Source organism: Typopeltis vanoorti, chromosome 1, assembly GCF_054136105.1.
Source record: "Typopeltis vanoorti isolate ZY-2024b chromosome 1, IOZ_Tvanoo_1.0, whole genome shotgun sequence".
NCBI lineage: Eukaryota > Metazoa > Arthropoda > Arachnida > Uropygi > Thelyphonidae > Typopeltis > Typopeltis vanoorti.
Genome location: NC_143549.1, coordinates 142,849,358 through 142,868,694, shown reverse-complemented (window position 1 = coordinate 142,868,694; position 19,337 = coordinate 142,849,358). Strand labels below are relative to the sequence as shown.

At 38.6% G+C, this 19,337-nt stretch overlaps 1 protein-coding gene across 1 annotated transcript in view; it reads left to right on the top strand.

The window, feature by feature from the left end:
• The first annotated feature begins 343 nt into the window (after positions 1-343).
• LOC150110495 (protein O-mannosyl-transferase TMTC2-like) overlaps positions 344-19,337 on the top strand; it is a 120,231-nt gene continuing 101,237 nt past the window's right edge. Inside the window, exon 1 of the mRNA XM_090399873.1 lies at positions 344-533. Within this exon, the coding sequence (XP_090255999.1) occupies positions 344-533 (190 nt within the window). The remainder of the gene's footprint in view (positions 534-19,337) is intronic.

Genomic DNA, 19,337 nt, shown 5'->3' with positions numbered 1-19,337 from the left:
CCAAGGTAAGGTTTAGTAACTTTATTTATTTCAAGCGATATACAAATAGCAACAAAACCGCAACGGAAAAACCATACACGCACCAAAATGGAAAGCTTCGAAGATTTACTACAACACCTAAACAGAGATCAAGCACTAGAGTTATTTAAGTTAATCCTTAAAAAAATTCGACACCGAGTGGCCAGGTTTTCTAAACTTGTACGCACACACAGATGAACCAGAAGACATCGAAGATGACGAGAGAGAAACAAACAACACGACCTCCAGCCCACCCGAGAACTTAAAACAGACAAACGTCACAGAAGAACACACAGGGAAAAGACGCAGAACCACGGACGACCACATGGAAGACGCCGCACCCTCACAAACAGCCCCGGAAAAGAAGGAAAAGGTCCCCCCTGTAATTCTCCGGGAAAAAGAAAAATGGACCACAGTAGCACAAAACCTTAGAGATCACAATATTGATTACTCCTGGGCCAGAAACACAGACGAAGGGGTTAAAATACAGCCAACAACAGTAACAGACTACAGAGGTATAACAAAAATAATGGACAACAACAAACTACAATATCACACTTTTGCACTAAGCAGCGAAAAAAATCTTAAAGTTGTACTCAGAGGAGTCACAGAAGGCATCACCTCTGAGGAGATTGCAGCAGACCTCACCCAACACGGACTAACACCTATCAAGGTCAGCAGAATGACCCGATCAGACAAGCGACCAATGCCACTAGTCCTAGTGGAAGTCCCCAACACACAGAAACACATCTATGAAATAACCGCCGTCTGCGGTCTAAGAATAACCCCAGAACCACTAAGAAATAGAGCATCAGCAGGGCAATGTCATCGCTGCCAAAAGTTTGGCCATGCACAAAAACTCTGCAAAGCTGAGTACAGATGCCTCAAATGTGGCGAAAAACACCCAACTATTACCTGTTCCAAACCAAGAACCACGCCAGCCACATGTGCCAACTGCGGTGGCCCCCATCCTGCCAACTATAAAGGATGCATTCATCATCCGAAAAACCGTGGGGCAACAAGACCCCCCCAATCACCTGCTCCGATTAGCACCCAAAGATCGCAGATTGAGACTGATCAAAGAAAACTAAACCAAACAAGTCAGGAAAGACCACAATTCCCCACCAAAACCTACGCAGAAGCAGCTCGCCCCAAGAATGCAGCACATACCACTCAGAAAACCTCCAACATAGCAGCAATTCTGACCTCCTCATTAGCCACTATGCTGCAAGAATTTAGCCAAACAAACCCATCGTCATCCTCAACGAAGAGATTCCTTCAAGGAACCCACTCCATACTAGCAGCTCTCAATGAACACAACTAAAATACAACCAAACTCACTCCTGATAACTGCCTGGAATGCCAATGGCCTCACCAACAAAACACTTGAGTTACAAGAGTTCGCACTCAGAAGAAACCCCGATATTATGCTGATTAGCGAGACTCACCTGAGACCTGCTAACAACCCCAAAATAAGGGGGTACACCATGTACAGAACAGACAGACTAGGTGCCAGAGGGGGAGGCACAGCCATCTACATCAAGCCCTACCTCAACCACAATACCATACCCAACCCACCAACCACCAACCTGGAGATTACCGGAGTAGAAGTACACACGAGAAATGCAGGAAGCATCAAGATATATGCAGCCTACAACCCACCAAGCAAACACCTATTAATATCAGATCTAGATTCCATCCTAGGCTCCACAGACCCCATTCTTATGGCAGGAGATTTGAATGCGAAGCACACTGCCTGGTACAGCTCCACAGTTAATACAAGTGGCCACACTCTACACAACTACACAGCAGCCAACTCAGCCACAGTTGTGGGACCTGTCGAGCCTACCCATCACAGCCCAATTGGCAGATCAGACGTGCTAGACATCATTATTTTAAAGAATATCAAATATCAGTACCAGCTGGAAACAGTAAATGAATTGTCATCAGATCATAATCCCCTAGTACTCAAACTAGGTACACTAGATCAATTCTCCCCACTACACTCATTCTTAGCATGGGACAAACTGTCCCATGTCCTACCAGAGCACATCGGCCCAGTACCTATCATACATAAAAAAGAAGAGATAGACACTGCAGTAAAAAGCTTAACAGACCAAATCAAGAAAGCAATTGCTTCAGTCACCAGAACTACACTCATCCATTCAACCAGCAGAATCCCAGAGGAGATTACCAACTTAATCAAGTCCAAAAATAAAGCCAGGAAGAGGTACCATAACACTAGAGCCCCACAAGACAAAACTATCCTAAATAACCTAAACAGAAAAGTAAGAGATGCACTACAAAATCATAGAAACCAGGAATGGGAAAAGAAGTTAACATCCCTAAACCAAGCTGATCATACTTTATGGAAATTTTTGAAGATCCTCCGTAGAAAAAATCAACCCTTACCCCCCATGCAGACCAAGCACGGAATAACACACATGGATAGAGACAAAGCTGATGCACTGGCTGACAGTCTGGAGGAGCAGTGCAGACCTGCATATGACAACCTGAATATTAGTCATATATATAATATTCATATGCAGGTCAGGCATACTTTAAAGCAAACAGAGAACTGCCCAGACCACATCACTCCTACCACCCCAACAGAAATATATAACATCATCAAGCATTTAAATTCAAAAAAAGCCCCAGGACCAGATGGAATCACCAATAAAATCATAAAAATTCTTCCCAGAAAGGCCATAATCCATATAGTCAACATAACAAATGCAATAATCAGACTACAACATTTTCCCATAGCCTGGAAAATTGCTGATATAACACCGATAAAAAAGCCTGGAAATGACCCACATCTTCCCCAAAGTTACAGGCCCATTAGTCTAATATCCAGCCTTGGCAAAATAGCAGAGAGAGTTATCCTTACCAGACTACAAGACGCCACAGAGAAACTTAAAATCATCCCTAATGAACAATTTGGTTTCCGGAAGGAGCACAGTACCACTCAACAAATACACCGCCTGGTAGAACACATCACAGTCGGCTTTAATTGGAACCAGCACACTGCAGCCGTTTTCTTGGATCTAGCAAAGGCATTTGACAAAGTATGGCACCAGGGCCTACTCTACAAGCTTATAAAAGCCAACATACCCATAAACATCATCAGACTGATCAAATCCTATCTCTCAGACAGATACATGCAAATAAAAATCAATGGAATTGTATCATCCAGAAGAAAAATTCTGGCAGGCGTACCCCAAGGCTCTCTTCTGGCCCCCCTACTCTTCTCAATCTATGTAGCCGATATCCCACAAAACCCAAGAACAACCATCACTGCCTTATATGCCGATGATACGGCAATATTGTCCAGATCTCTCAGTCCCAAGCTGGCAACCAAAAGACTACAGGATAGCATCTCCACTCTTGCAAAGTGGTTCTCAGATTGGAGGATTCAGGTCAATCCACACAAAAGCTCGGCGATGCTTTTCACCAGAAGAAAAGTACTCATCAGTGATGACATCCAACTCTATGGGAAAAAGATTCCATGGCAAGCAGAAACCACATATCTGGGAGTTAGATTGGACAAAAGACTTAGATTCAACAGTCACATTAAACACATCTGCAGCAAGACAGCCAGAGCCATAGCACAGCTATACCCCATGATCAACCGCCGAAGTAAACTTCACACACAAAATAAACTACTAATATACAAGATGGTATTACGCCCGGTAATCACGTATGCCTCCCCAGCGTGGAGCCACACCTCACAGTCTAATATCCTAAAACTCCAGAGAATACAAAATAAATGCCTTCGGATGATCTTGGACGCACCGTGGTACGTCAGAAATGCACAGATCCATCGGGAGACCAAAATACCATACATAGCCCCCCTACTACACGACCTAGCAGAGAAGTATTTCACCAGAGCAATCACTCATCCTAACCCACTGATCAGTCAAGCTTCAGAATACGATGAGACAGTCTACAATAAGCACAAAAGACCGAAAACAATTCTACTCCCAGCTGATATCAACTAACTACACTGCCCACAAAGGGAGAGCATAAAGCTCAAAACTACCCCATTCACCTGTACACCAACCCAGACAAAGGGGAATATAAAAGCATATTTGCTTCGCCCATCCAGTCAGTAGCGTTGAGCGTTGAGCGAGGTGCGGCGTAGGAAGCAGCTGCCGCATAGTCTCAACGGCTGCCTTGATGCTTCCGTTCTAGTGGCCTCATCGCCAGAGCGATCGCACCGTGACGGTACGAAAGCAACTCCGGCTAGCGCTGCCTTTTAACGCGCGAGGCACGAACGGTATCGTTGCAGTGGCTAGACGGGATTCTGACTTAGAGGCGTTCAGTCATAAGGAGAATAGTCCTTTTTAGGACTTCCAGGGTAACAAATGGCAATGCTGTAGCTAATGAAGTTTTAACTGAGGCTCGGCTATTGCCGTTACCCAGCCATGACTAGAGCTTTTTAGCTCAATAACACCCCATCCACACAGATTTACTTCATTCAGATGACGGGATAAAGAGTCAAGGACTCAGTCCATCGCCCAGTTCTTTTAAGAACTTAAGAACTATATGCTACCTTTTCAGATCCAATACCCTTGGAGGGTAATGCTGTTACTCCCAGGGGCGCTGAGATTCTGAGAGTTATGAGTTAGTCTCTTGCCTTAAGGGAGCAATTTGAATCTCTGGGGAAAGTATTCTCCGGCACGGCCCGCTGAGGGGCTTTGTCGGTGAATGCTTTTCTTCGGAATGTGGGCGGTTCTGCTCGGTGGTAGGTGAAGGCCATCACTGAGTGGAGCCACCGCTGAGATGGGCGGTCTTTCGCTCACGATTAAGTGGCCTAGGGATCGTCCGAAATTTTTGAGATGCCTTTACCTTTAAATAAGGCCTGCTGACACCCTAAAAATCAGAGGGTATCAGATTTACAGAAACGACAGACTTGGGTATAGAGGTGGAGGTACAGCCACCCTTATCAAAAACTATATCAGCCATCATTCAATAACCAACCCTACAACCACCAACCCTCGAAATCACAGGAATTAATGTCCTCACAAACTCAATTGGAAACCTTAAAATTTTTTCTGCTTACAACCCTCCATTAAAGACATTATTGACCTCAGATCTGGATGCCATCCTTGGAGTAAAAGGACCGGTCGTCATCGCTGGAGACTTCAATGCAAAACATCCTGCTTGGAACAGTAAAACTACCAATAAAAACGGTCGCATCCTTTCCAGCTACACAGGATCAAACTATGCTGTTATGGCTGGACCTACCGAACCAACTCATCTCATTACGTCTGGCACTGCTGACATCCTGGATATAGCTATCCTGTAAGACATTAAACTACAGTACAGCCTTAAATCACTAAACGAGCTATCGTCGGATCACAATCCAATTCTACTGCAATTGGGAGAACAAGAATGCCTGTCTCCTCCCTCTCATTCAGGCATATCGTGGGAGAGATTGTCTAAAGCACTTGGGGATCAAATTGGACCTATCCCTCACATATGCACACCAGAAGATGTGGAATCTGCAGTGACTAGCCTTATCCAACAGATTAAGTCCGCTATAACGGTTGTAACTTTCCTGTTCCCAAGCCTGGTCGTTTGCCTGAGGATATTATGGACCTGATCAGAGAGAAGAACAGAGCTAGGAAGAGATTTCGTGACACTCACGATCTTCAGGACAAAACAGTGCTTAATAGATTGAATGGAGCAGTAAGAGATGACTTAAAACTCATAGAAACCAAGTTTGGGGATAAAAAGTTAGCCTCTATCTCACCTATTGATCACTCTATCTGGGGGTTACTGAGAAACATCAAAAATAAAAAGAGATCCCCCCATAATCTCAAACCAGGGCCTAGTCCACACAGATGCAGATAAGGCTGAAGCCATACCAAAGAATCTAGAGGAGCAGTGCAAACCTTCTTATAACAACTTAGATTTCAATCACTTGTAAAAAATCCACAGACAGGTCAGGCATGCATTAAATCACCCAGATACCAGTGCTGATCATATTGCACCCGCATCACATGTTGAATTATATGATATTATTAAAAAACGTAAGAACAATAAAGCTCCTGGACCAGACGACATCTCAAACAGGGTGATCAAGCTGCTGCCTCGAAAAGCTGTAGTGCACCTGACCAGTATAATAAATGCAATTTTAAGATTTCACTATTTTCCTTCCACCTGGAAACTGGCTGACATAATTCCTATACATAAACCAGGCAAAGACCCATACCTACCGCAAAATTATCGTCCAATCAGTCTCATCTCCAATCTGGATAAGGTTGCGGAGAAGGTCATCCTCTCACGACTCCAAACCTCAGTAAATGACCTAAACATCCTCCCTAAAGAACAGTTTGGTTTCAGGCAACACCATATTACTACCCAGCAAATCCGCAGAATTCTCGAATACATCGCCACCAGCTACAACTGACGCCAGTGTACGGGAGCTGTTTTCCTGGACTCCTGCACAAACTTATCTCAGCCGGTACCTCACTAAAAATGGTTCACTTAATCCATTCATATCTTCAGAATAGATCAATGCAAGTAAAAATCAACGGTTCTACATCGTCCCAGCGCCACATCTTTGCTGGAGTGCCGCAGGGATCTCTACTTGCTCCCTTGCTGTTTTCTGTATGCATGTCAGACATCCCGCACAATCCGATGTTTTCCATGCTGGCCTTGTATGCGGACGATACAGCAATACTAACCAGATCTCTCAGACCCCATTTCATTACCAGACAGCTTCAAGAAAACATTCTAAAGCTGGAGGGTTGGTTCTCTAAGTGGAGATTGGAAGTCAACCCCCAGAAAAGCTCAGCCGTTCTTTTCTCAAAAAGGCCAATGTCTCCTGTAGGAGATGTGTTACTATTCAATACTAAAATTCCCTGGCAGACAGAAACAAATTACCTGGGTGTGATTCTCGACAAAAAGCTATCTTTCAATCAGCACACTAAGTCTGCGTGAACAAAAGCATCTAAAGCCATAGCTCAGATCTATCCGCTAATTAATAGAAATAGCAAGCTCAGCAACAGAATCAAATTGCAACTATACCAGATGACGATTCGTCCTATAATCACCTATGCCTCGCCAGCCTGGAGCCACACCTCTAATACTAACATTATCAAGATACAACGAGTGCAGAACAAGTGCTTGAGAACGATTCTGAACGCCCTGTGGTATGTTAGAAACAATCAACTTCATAGAGATACAAATATTACCTATATTTTCTCTTTTCTACAACCGTCAGCAACCAAGTTTTTCCTAAAGACGTCCACACATCCCAACGATTTGGTTCAGCAAGCTGCAGCATACGAGGCAACGGACATATTCAAATATAGAAGACCAAAAGCTATATTAGCCTCCTATAGCGATGTATAATCTCCATGCCCATTCAGGGCGAGAAAACTGCTCATAAATTTTACCCTCACTGTAACCACAACAGATAGCGGGGAATATGAAAAGCATCTTGCTTCACCCCTAAAGACATAAATGTCAATTGTCAATTTTCATGCATTAAGATTCACTACGATAATGTGATTCTATCGTAAAAACAATTACAATCTTTAACGCACATCAATTTATGTTAAATACAAAATATATGAAAGTTTGCATATTATTTAATTTTGGGAGGAAATGTACTATATAAAACTTAATAAAAAGTGTAATCGAAAATGACGTAGTGTATAGTTTAAGGAAAAAAATATTTTCACAAGGAAATTATTATTTGGTAAATATATGCTTATCCGATTTGGATGGTGCAACGATTAGTTTTAATACTATCCTAAAATGTATCGAAGTATAGAAAATTACAAAATGAAATTTTTAATGAAAAGTTCGATAAATGTGATAGTTTATAATGAGCTAACAAAAACAGAATTTCTTCAAAAATGAGCTTTTTTGAAAATTAATGAACTTTTAGAAAAAAAAATATTATTGCATTTAAAGAAAAGAAACATAAGACATAAAATTAAACACTTTGTACTAATATTAAACAATTTAGATTATAATATAATCTCTTAATACTTACAGAAATGTGGGTTAAAGAGACATAAACTAACGTATGCCATTTAGAGGGTTTTAATATTCATTATCAATACAGGGATTACAACGGATTTAGGGGATTAAAGATCTTTGTTTGAAGACCTTTAATTCCCAAAAAATCTCCTAGAATTATAATGATTACATGACTATTCATAGAGTTTGACTTTACATAAAAAATATTAAATTTCCTGGGAACAGATAAAAAACTGAAACAGATAATGAGATGCTAACTGTTAATTCATTAATATATTAAATGATGGGATAGAAAACTCAGCGGTAGTCCTTCAATCAGACCAAAAACGATGGACAACACAAGGCATAATACGAGGGTGGTCTGAAAAGTTCTCGGCCTCGACCATAGATGGCAAAACTATCGGTAAGATTTTCTTTTTCTAAGTTGATATATCTGTCATAAGCATCCGTGTGAAATTGCAAGTCATTCTATCAAGTAGTTTGATTTATACAGCTATCTGAAGCAAAAGTGTTGTCAAAAGTTTTATCCTCGAAATGGATAAATGAGTATCGTGCAGTTATAAAATTCTTTGTAAAAGAAGGTTTAACGCCAAAAGAAATTCGTTCTAAGTTCATAAAAGTTTATGGGGACTCTTCTCATTCGTTTTCAACCATTAAGAAATGGGTTGCTGAGTTGATACGTGGCCGTACCAGTCTTGAAGATGATCCACGTGAAGGACGTCCAAAAAGTATAACAACACCAGAAATCATTGATCAATGCACGATATGGTATTAGATGACCGGCGAGTCAAAGTACGTGAAATTGCTGAGACTATAGGCATTTCAAAACGTGTAGGATACATTTTGCATGAAGATTTGAAAATGCTTTGCGCAAGATGGATGCTGCGCTTGCTCTCGCAGCAGATCAAAAACGCACTCGCATGAAAATATCTGAACAGTATTTGGAGCGTTTTCACGAGAATAATACTGATTTTGTGTGTCGATTTATTACAATGGATGCGACTTGGATTCACTATTACACACCAAAATCCAAAGAAAAGCAGTCAAAACAGTGGGTTGTTCAGCGCCAAACAAGAGAAACTCGGCTCCATCAGCAGGAAAGGTCTTTAGCATCCCAAAACATCGGTGTTTTGGGATGCTAAAGGCATTTTCTTTATTAATTATCTTGAAAAGGGTAAAACAATAACCGGGGAATATTATTCCGATCTTTTAATCAAACTAGACGAAAAAATTCATGAGAAAAGTTCAGGTTTGCAGAAGAAAAATTCATCTTTCATTAGGACAACGCGCCTGCCCACAAAGGTGTTTGGGCAATGGGAAAATTAAGGGATCTGCACTATGAATTGTTGGAACATCCACCCTATTTCCCAGATTTGGCTTCCTCTGACTTATATCTCTTCCCAAAACTAAAACTCTTCCTCGCTGGTCAGTGTTTTCTTCGAAAATCGAGAGGTGATTGCAGCTGTAGAGGGGTATTTTGCTGATCTTACTGAGAACAACTACAGGGACGGGATAATGGCTCTGGAGCATCGCTGGAATAAATGCATTAATCTTAAGGGATATTATGTTGAAAAATAAAAATAATTTTGAAATTATAAATTCGTTTTTTCATTGTTAGGCCGAGAACCTTTCAGACCACCCTCGTACAATTTATCTCACAGATGAAATATACAAAAACATCCTCACAATGAATAAAACGTGCATAAGCTTCATGGTGTGGATATTTTTGTGCATCTTATCGAATGAAGTAGCGCATAACGTGAAGTGAAAGAAGAAAAAAAAAACGATTCTTATCGTAATAAATTTTTACAATGTGAAGGTAATACAAAAAAAAAAGATGGGGGGAGGGAGATTAGTGACTATAATATACTCGGTAACAATATCAGAGAACCTCTTCTTCTGGGACAGCAATTATATGGATTTAATCGTGATAGCACTTTAGCGGATACATTTATTAATTGCTTCGGAGAAGTGAACGAAATTCTTATAAATAGGGCATTAGTAAACTGCTACTTGCGAGAATGAAATAAATCAAAACTATTATAATGAGAGTTAAAATTTTTCCCACTTCTGGACACGATGGGATAAATATCATCATTGCGAGAGACTGTCAATTATATTTATTAGATCCTTTTTGAATCATCAGCTATAAATTTCAATTTTTAATTTATAGCTGATGACTGGCACGCTTCCAACACAATTTAAGATAGCCATGACAATACCAATTCATAAATATGGATGCGAAAATTATCTCAAGAATTATATATCTATCTACCCCTCACAGTTTTCTGTAAAATATTGGACAATTAATATAAAAATAGATTTGTAATTTTTTAGAAAAAAAAACTTCTTCAAGAACCAGTTGGATTTAGATAGAAACTAAGCACTTGAGCATCCACTGCTGAGTTTCTAAATCTTTTGAGACTATTCTATATGTTGATTTACGTAATCCTTATACATTTGAAAAATAAAAATCTAATATAATCGAATAAAATATTTAAAAATTTAAATTCAAATAAAAAATTTTGTTAAGAATATAAAAAAAACTTATATATGTGATAATTATTATAATAAATTTTCTTTGTTTAATAAAATTATTAAGCAAGGAATAGATTTTAACAGTACACCATTTCTTTTTGTGATTATTGATTATATTAGTAAAAGTTATATAGTTGTAGTATAGTATTATTAATGAAGTCCTTTTTAGGACTTCGAGGGAAACAAATGGCAATGCTGTAGCCAATGAAGTTTTAACTGAGGCTCGGCTATTGCCGTTACCCAGCCATGACTAGCGCTTTTTAGCTCAATAACACTCCATCCACACAGATTTTCTTCATTCAGATGACGGGATAAACAGTCAAGGACTCAGTCCATCGCCCAGTTCTTTTAAGAACTAGTATAGTATTAGTATAGGTAGGGATTACTAGCCTTGTAGAGTTAATGGATGGCTTCATTGGCTACAGCAAAAGCTGTAGCCAATGAAGTTCTAACTGAGGATCGACTATTGCTGTTACCCTCCTGCCATGATCAGAGCTTTAATAGCTCAATAACACCTTATTCCTACACTGTCCTCTACAGATAACGGGGAAGATGAAAAGCATTCTTGCTTCGCCCCTTTAAGCCGGTCCTTATAAGGACTATAGTATACACATAATTTTGTTTATGTGATCCAAAGTTGATTTTCGTCGGATTGTATTTAGATTTATTTGACCACTTGAAAAATTTGATGTGAACTGTAAGTAGTTTAGTGATTGCTTTTTTTTCTGGTAGCGATTGACAATTTTAGGGAATTAATGAATAGGAAGAACATAAATGATTTCTATCTAAAATGTAATTTTAGATATAAAAGAAGTAATTTTCATCGATTATAAGAAAATTCAATATATAATATCTAATAATGAGGTACTCGGAAAAATTATGTTGCAAAATCGTATATAAAGAGGGCGCTTCGGCTAATGTGATATTCTCTCGTATAGCATTCGGCTAGTTTGCGATTTATAGTGTTGATTTCATTTTATTTTTGCCTTTTGTAACCATGATTGATTTAAAAAAAAAAAAAAATCAAATGCATGCATGGAATGTTTGAACTCGAGGCACGTACTCGTAGGATGTTCGAACATTTTATGTCTGTCTCTGAGGTAAGCACACTTGCTCGAGCCTGTGGCTGCACAAGAAAATTGGAAATCAGATATGTACTCTTCTCCTCTTGCGCGCGTAATATTTTCTGGCATCAAAGTTCTCCCAAGTCTCAATCGCAGTTCTCCCTTTACTTGCGGTAGTTACGGTGGTCATCTTGTGTCGGGCTAAGGGGTGGAGCGAGAGGGTAAAGAAAAGCGCTGAACTCTGCATATTTATGAGAAGCTTAAGCCTTAGATACGTAGGTGGCCGCAAACATGCGGTTTCATCTCACGAAAATATTCACCTCGCAATCCTTCCGGATGGGCCGTCATCTTTCTTGGGGAATGACTTAAAAGCGAAACGGTAGCGGAACGCCTGAATGACGATACCGTCATTTTTACAGCGCGACGCGTGCATTCAAATAGTTCTTTAATGACCACCCTCTGTCGTCGTTTGTGCCATTCACACGGCTGGGGATTACTACAGCGCCCCCTGGGAATGCCTCCCCTTTCTCGTTTTTTTTTTTTTTTTTTTTTTACAACCGGCTTTTCTTCCCTTACTCCGCTGTTCGGTAAATTTGCAATCGAAGTCGTTTTCTATATGGTTGTGCAACGCTATTCAGAGTCTTACTTGGAAGACCAAGAAAGAAATGAGGCAGCATGCAAAAAAAAAAAAAAGTGACACGAGTGCCATCGAAATCAGTGAACGGTACGATAACTACGACTTCTTCCTCAGCTGTCTTTTTCGGTGACGAAAACTTTATTTGGAATGAACTTCGGTAGATGGCGCTCCATCTATCGTTAAGTGTTAATGAGTGGGTCTTAAAAATATTCATTTTTGAATTGACCTACAGATGTTAATTAGGGACCTCCACTATGGAATAATTATTGATCGTATATCCATATATAATTTGAATACCTTATATTCATATATAAGCACCATTTCTATGGTGATAAATGCCAGGAAATTAAAATAATTAAACAAAAAAAAAATATATATATATATATATGTTAGCTAACTAAATGCACTGTTTAAGAAAAGGCATTAAGAAGTTCTGTCTGGAGATGTGCCAAGAAAAAAGTCTCCAACATTTGTGATATTTCAGTGCTATTGTCAAGAAAGGTCCCTAAGACATGGGAGAAGCCGTTTGCCTTTCTTTCGAATCTCCTCCCTGTTTGGTCCTAGCGGTGAGTAAATATTCTAAAGTAGTTAAGATGACGGTACAGATTGGTATCTTAATTTTTCACAGCTGAGTGATAGCAATAAATGCGATCGAGATTCTTTGGGCAGAGGGCGTCAACGGAGAGTCTGTTCATGTGTTTCGAATCGTAGCCAGGTGGCTCTCTCTGGTCAATAGTCCGATTTTTGCGACGAAGCATCTGCTGTGCTACAAGGCCTTTCTTTTTGCTCATATTTAACTAAGTATTCTAAACACACTGACCAAGGCTTCGTAGTTATTTCAGAAGATAATCGAACAAGTAAATAAACTAGTTGGAATGTTTCTGGTTATCTTAAGGTATATTTATTTTTCGTGTCCGTCATCGATATTTGCATTTATATTTGCTTTGCTTTGCATGGTTTTATTTTTGAAATCTGAGCATGTGTGAATAGAGGGTGGAGATTTAATTCTCAAACATCACTGATGTTTGAGATGGATAATGTTTGTGCTTTTTCCCCCCTCAAACATCACAAGGAATTCATGAATATCAAATTTAAAATGATCGCTATGAAAAAAAAAATTAAATATTAAGTGACTAACATAAGAACATAATGGATGAACTTATAGATAGAATATTTACGAAATAATATTCACCTGGTTTCTATCATTCGATTTCTGTTTAAGATTATCTCTCTTATGCTATCGCAGAAATGACTTTAAGGGATGGTCAAATGATCAAACAAGTGAGGGTTCGATCTAACGTATTTGCATTTGAAGACTCCATTTTTTCTACTTACGTGTGAGGATTAGTAAAAGTGGTTTTTCAGTCACTTTTACTACCTTCTGAATGCGTTTTAAGGCACTATTGGATCCAAAACTGCAGGACCACTTTCATCTCAGTGCTTTATTACTCTAAAGCTAGTTACCGACATTAAGTGTCGAGTTAACAGTTCGCTTTATTATTATTATTATTATTATTATTATTATTATTATTATTATTATTATTATTTACACTGGAGCCAATCAACATTATACACAGTCTTCCGTCGATTCTTAAATATTCTTAAATATCATCATTCATTCTATACACGTATTTTTCCCTTTAAATACAATTTCAAAATGGTCTTATTGACTCCAATGGCAAACCACAGACTGCAGTGAGCAAAATCAGTGTGAAGTGTGCATAGTCAAGCAATAGGCGCAGTTTCAATTGTGATATTACATAATCTTCAAGAGAACGCAGCAGTTATCCTTTACAGTAAAGGTACTGCAGGCTAAAAAAATAGGAAAAAGAGGGAAAACGACAAAGATTTCAGCTGAAAAGAAATTGTCCCCAAATGTTCGAATTGTCCATCATTATGCAACTTCCAACTGTCTATTTTCTTTCCTTCAAGTTTTGGCAGGAATCTTTATGACAATTCTTGGCAACTACTTTTACGCCTTTGAAATACTGAATCTCTTTTTCTCCACCAATACGTCCTCACTCTCAACAGCTTTAGAGTAATACAATGATTCCTACAGGTAGCATTCCACGTTAGCAACTCTTCCATGACGTTTTTTTCACGAGACTGACCTTTATGTTTCACTAATAAGGCACATTATAAAGAAATACAGTTGCATTTCACTCTGTTAGAGAAAGCAGCATTATTAAATGAACGGTTCTCTCTCTGAATGATCTGAACTCTCGTAGACAGATCTGAACATTGCGATTAGGAAATTGTTGCTGGTATTGAGAGAGCCTTTATCAGCAAATTTCACATTCCGCTAGATCTACAATCCCATTTCAATAAGTCGTGCACATTCTGGTACAAAAGATGAAAGCAAATTGATGAAAACAAATTAATATTTAGTTCTAATTATTAGCGAAGATAATCTGCAAGTTTCGTACCCAATAGACTTCCCATTATTAATACAATTAATATTTCACATACGAAACTCTGTTTAATAATAATAATGAATTATTAAGGGATAAAAACAAAGATCCAATTTACAGCAGAAACATGTTTAAGGATATGATTCCAATCTTGCCAAACTTTGTTTTATTTCTTCTCTCAAAGAAGAATCTTAAACCATCATCGTATTCCTCATCAAGAAAACTTGTCATCAGAATTCTCTGAATATTTTATTATAATAAAACTAACAGATTAACAGACGTTGCGTGTTTCTTTAATTTATTTTTTTTTTCAAAATAAATTTTGAAGTTCTGACAGTTGTTGAATAATTAATTATTTTTCTCATTTCGTTTGATAAATTCCAGACAGAATGTCTAAACGTGAACATCTTGTATTAAAACAAACATTTTAATTTCAATACGGATTTTCAAATTATTCCAAAAAATACAAAAAAAAAGACCTTAAAAATTAAAATGCGAAGAAAACAAAAGCCATTGTCTTGCAGTGATTACTGTTTTCATTCTATCTTTCGTATAATTTATCGATTGAGAAAAATTATAAGAAGGAAACATGAGAAAAACACCCACAAGTTTAGAGCAAGTATTATCGTGATGACATAAATATTCCTGACAATGAAATAAGTTTGTAAATATGAATGATTTCACGGCACATTGTATTCTTCATGTTCCTTGTTTTATCTATTAAACCAAAAAAAAAAAAAATCAAATTTTTAGCCAATTTTCGCTTCTTTCCTCTTCTTTCTCTCTCTTGAACACCGCACTTAAAAAAATTCCCGAACGTGCAGAATCTCTGCTCCAACAGATAGACATGATGGATGGATGTCGGCCAAGAAACCAGCAATCAAGTAATCATGAACTCCGATACATGTGATAAGGGACGACCCCTTTCTCCCTCCCCTTCAGTTCATCCTTCCTTGCTCTACCTTCTCTGTGACCTACTAAGGATCACCCTATACATTTGGGCCTTCCCAGGTGAAGAGTGAGAGAGCACCGCACATCTCCCCTTTCAATCTTGGCGTTCTTGTAGAGCTCGCGTTCTATAGTAGCGTTGTGTCGGGAAGGACGGCACAAGGTCGAAAGGTGGCACCTGGTCAAAAAGTGGAGTTCGGAAAGGGGGGGGGGAGAATGTGTGTGTGTAGCCCGTTTCTGTGCTCGGGTTGCTGACGGATAACTACCTGTTTACCTTGATGAGGGAAACAGATTAAACTGTATAATCAAAGTTTTCTAATTAAAGTCAGTGTGTGTGTGTGTGTGTGTGCGTGCATATCGTTGGCGGCCATATTGAAGAACTAAAGGAAGAGTCTTCTCATGAGAGAGGTGGAAAAAAATCAGTTGAAATCTACTCTTAGTCATATATTCGTCAAACTGCCAACTTGAATTGAAATAGTTATCTGTGGAGATGTTTCATTGTTAACTTTTTTTCTTTTATTGTAGCCGTTGTGTGATTCTTGTATCTATCAATTGTTGACTCTAGAATAATACTTAATATTTTATTTGGTAAATGCATTATTGGTAATAGCAAATTGTTGGTAGTAAGTCCAATAATGTAGTGTATTATTTTGGTCAGAAATATTTCGTTTCGTTTTTGAACTTTTTTTTTTCTCATTATAATATGGAATATAGTTATTAGACATATGAAGAGCCAAAGGCTTTTATTAAGACACCTCTCGGCAATTTATTAGGACACCTCTCGGCAATACTCATAGAAGGGTTGTAAGTTCTGTTCGCTACAAACTTGATATTAACTTGGTTTACCTACTCACTGATGAGACCCCGATGAGGGTGGAAACCGGTGCGGGGAGAATCTGGCTTTGAGAGGCGCCACTTGGGAACAGGTTTTTGCCTGTCTCTGAATTCTCACCGCTGAGATTATGGCTCTGCTTGGTGGTGGGGTGAGCCTGCCACTGGGTAGAGCCAATGCTGAGAAGTTCTTCTCGGTGACGGGGTGAGCCTGTCATCGAGTGGAACAACCCTGAGTTGGGCGATCTTTCGGGATCGTCTTATTTTTAGAGCCCGCTTCACCTATACATAAGGTTGAAACCGGTCTGGATAGTGACCTTCTCTCATAATGTAGAAAAGTAATACAGCTCCTAGGAGCTAAGTTCACATTATGGGTAAATATCAAGAATAGTGATCGGAGCTTGCTCCACCTTAGACACGAGTTGCCTCAGCTTGCACTACCTTAAGGGTCAGTTGCTGCTATCCAGGTATTTGCTTACGCTTGGAATCGCCGAACTTTATATAGTTTCTATATTCGGCATGAAACTCTTTGAGTTTCTTATTCCGCTGAGAAACGATATGGGATGAAATATCCCTTAACTTAAACATGGAATATAGTTGTTTTCGGAATGAGATGGGATGCTTTTGTTCCTGATTTCCACGGGTTTTAATTTATTTATCATTTTTTTTTTGTTCTGCAACACAAAATATTTTAGAACACTAATTAGAAAGGCAATATTCATCACTGAATTAATTGCTTACCACTAATCTACCCACCCACTAATCTTCTTATTTTCACATGGCAAAATAATTTTAATTAGTTCAAATACTGCACAAGACAAACTCCATCTTCTGTTTCAATACATCGCGTTGAATTCTAAAGTAATTTGTCAAAGGCAAGTTTTGAATTTTTCAAACAATTCGAATGTTGCCTTAGGCAAAAAAGGGCTCTTGACTGACTCATTTAATGCCGCCTATTCCACAAACTCCATCAACTCCACTCCATCTAATGACAATCCGGGTCATTTGTAGACGTACTTTCATAATTAACGTGCAAACTCATTCTCGTAGAAAAGATGAGCCCTGTATATAACGCAAATACTCCATTTGCACAAAGAAAAGCCAAAGAGAATGATGATAGAAATAAAGGAAGCAAACAGAATGAACAAAAGGATGTCCATTGTGCTCTCGCATCTCCTCATGCGTTGCTGTGGAAACCAAAGAAGTGTCAGAAAACGCCCTGGACGGATTCATGCGTCGTTAGACCTAATAACTCCCATAAAAGTTCCACAAATGGTACAGCAGATCGTAGAAAATGTGCCCTTTAAAGGGGATCTTCCGCTCTGAATAATGTATTTACGGCTCGCCTCGTCTCCGTACAAATGGTGTAGAAATCTCTCAAAATGCGAACTTGTTGGGTAAAGTCGATGATTTGCAATTTTCCGCCGCTGTCCTAGAAAGAGAAAAATCTTTAAGTTTTTATCGTAGCCAGAGAGGCTTTAAAAACGAAGTTAAACTAGTTCGCAAAAATAAGTAATTCTCAGAGGCGACTGCCTTTTTTTTTTTTTTTTTTTTTACTTCTCTACAGGATACTTATTCGGAGCTTTTCTACAGCTTACTGCGCGTGCAACGTCATAGGAAAATTTCATCTTCATAAAACCCACGAATAAATACCCATGATACTGAAACGGGATAAATATTCCTCCTCCATATCATGAGTAAGCCGATATCTCCTATTGGCTGTTTCGAAATCTTTCCAAAGTACTATCGCTTCGACAAAAAAAAAAAAAAAAGGATGACGTCACAATTTAATACTGTGTTTTTCATTATGGCCACCACAAGTCATTTTAACAACAGCTAATTACCCTACTCGCAAGACTGACTATCCGTTCGATATTTTAAACGAACTTAAAAGACTTCAAGACAGTTTACTGAAAGAAGATAGAGAACTTTACCTGTTTTGGGAGAATTTTTAAAGCAGACTTTGAAAAAAATAATAATAAAAAAAATTACCAAATCATCACACTTGTTGGCTACGAGCTTTATCGACAGGTCAGAAGCCGATTTTTTTCCGTCTTCCATCTCCGAAGGTATTTATCGAATAGAAAATTCACGTTCGCTGAGTATATGACATTTTTCTTCCTTTTTTTTATTTATTTTTCTTTACGTTCTTTGTGTTGTTTTTTATACTAAGTAGTCCTTGACATCGCCTAATTGAGGCTAAAAGATCCTAATCAATAACACGTGGGAGACTTATCGGGAAGTTAAAAGTGTTGCTCTCAAGTTTTTTTTTTCCCTTCTTCTTTTTCTTTGTTTTTTAAGATAGATTATTTGAAAGAAGAAGATTACCTTGATTAAAGCGTTTCCATCGAGTTTGTGGCCGTAAGTTCTGGCTACGATGGCGTTTTTGCTAATTTAGGAGGCTATCTGTTATTTAAAGATAGTGCTTGTGGGAGCGCCATCTGCCGGAAATTTGTGATAGAATTAAGGAAAACAACATCAGCGGTGATGGAACTTTGGCAGACAGAGAAGAGAATCATACTTGAAGGGTGTTTAAAATTGGAAGGATAAAAATATAGAATGGGAAGGCCAGTGAAATTATTTCAAGGGGATTGCTTAATTGAAAAATGAAGACGGTCAATAGAAAAAAAAAATAAGGAAGGAAAAACAGAAAATTAAAAGAATTAGAGAATAAATGTAAGGAATCCGATGTTAAGGTCGGGATTTGACGTAAACAGAAACAGCGTAGAATGAGGAATATAAAACAAATTACAAGAATAGATGAAAGAGAGGTAAATTCTCTCAGGGATAGAGGGCGAAGAGTCACATTTCAGATGAAATGTTACTCCCCACACACACACACACACACATACACAGGAATCCATTGCTTAGAGTCTTCGGATATCTACT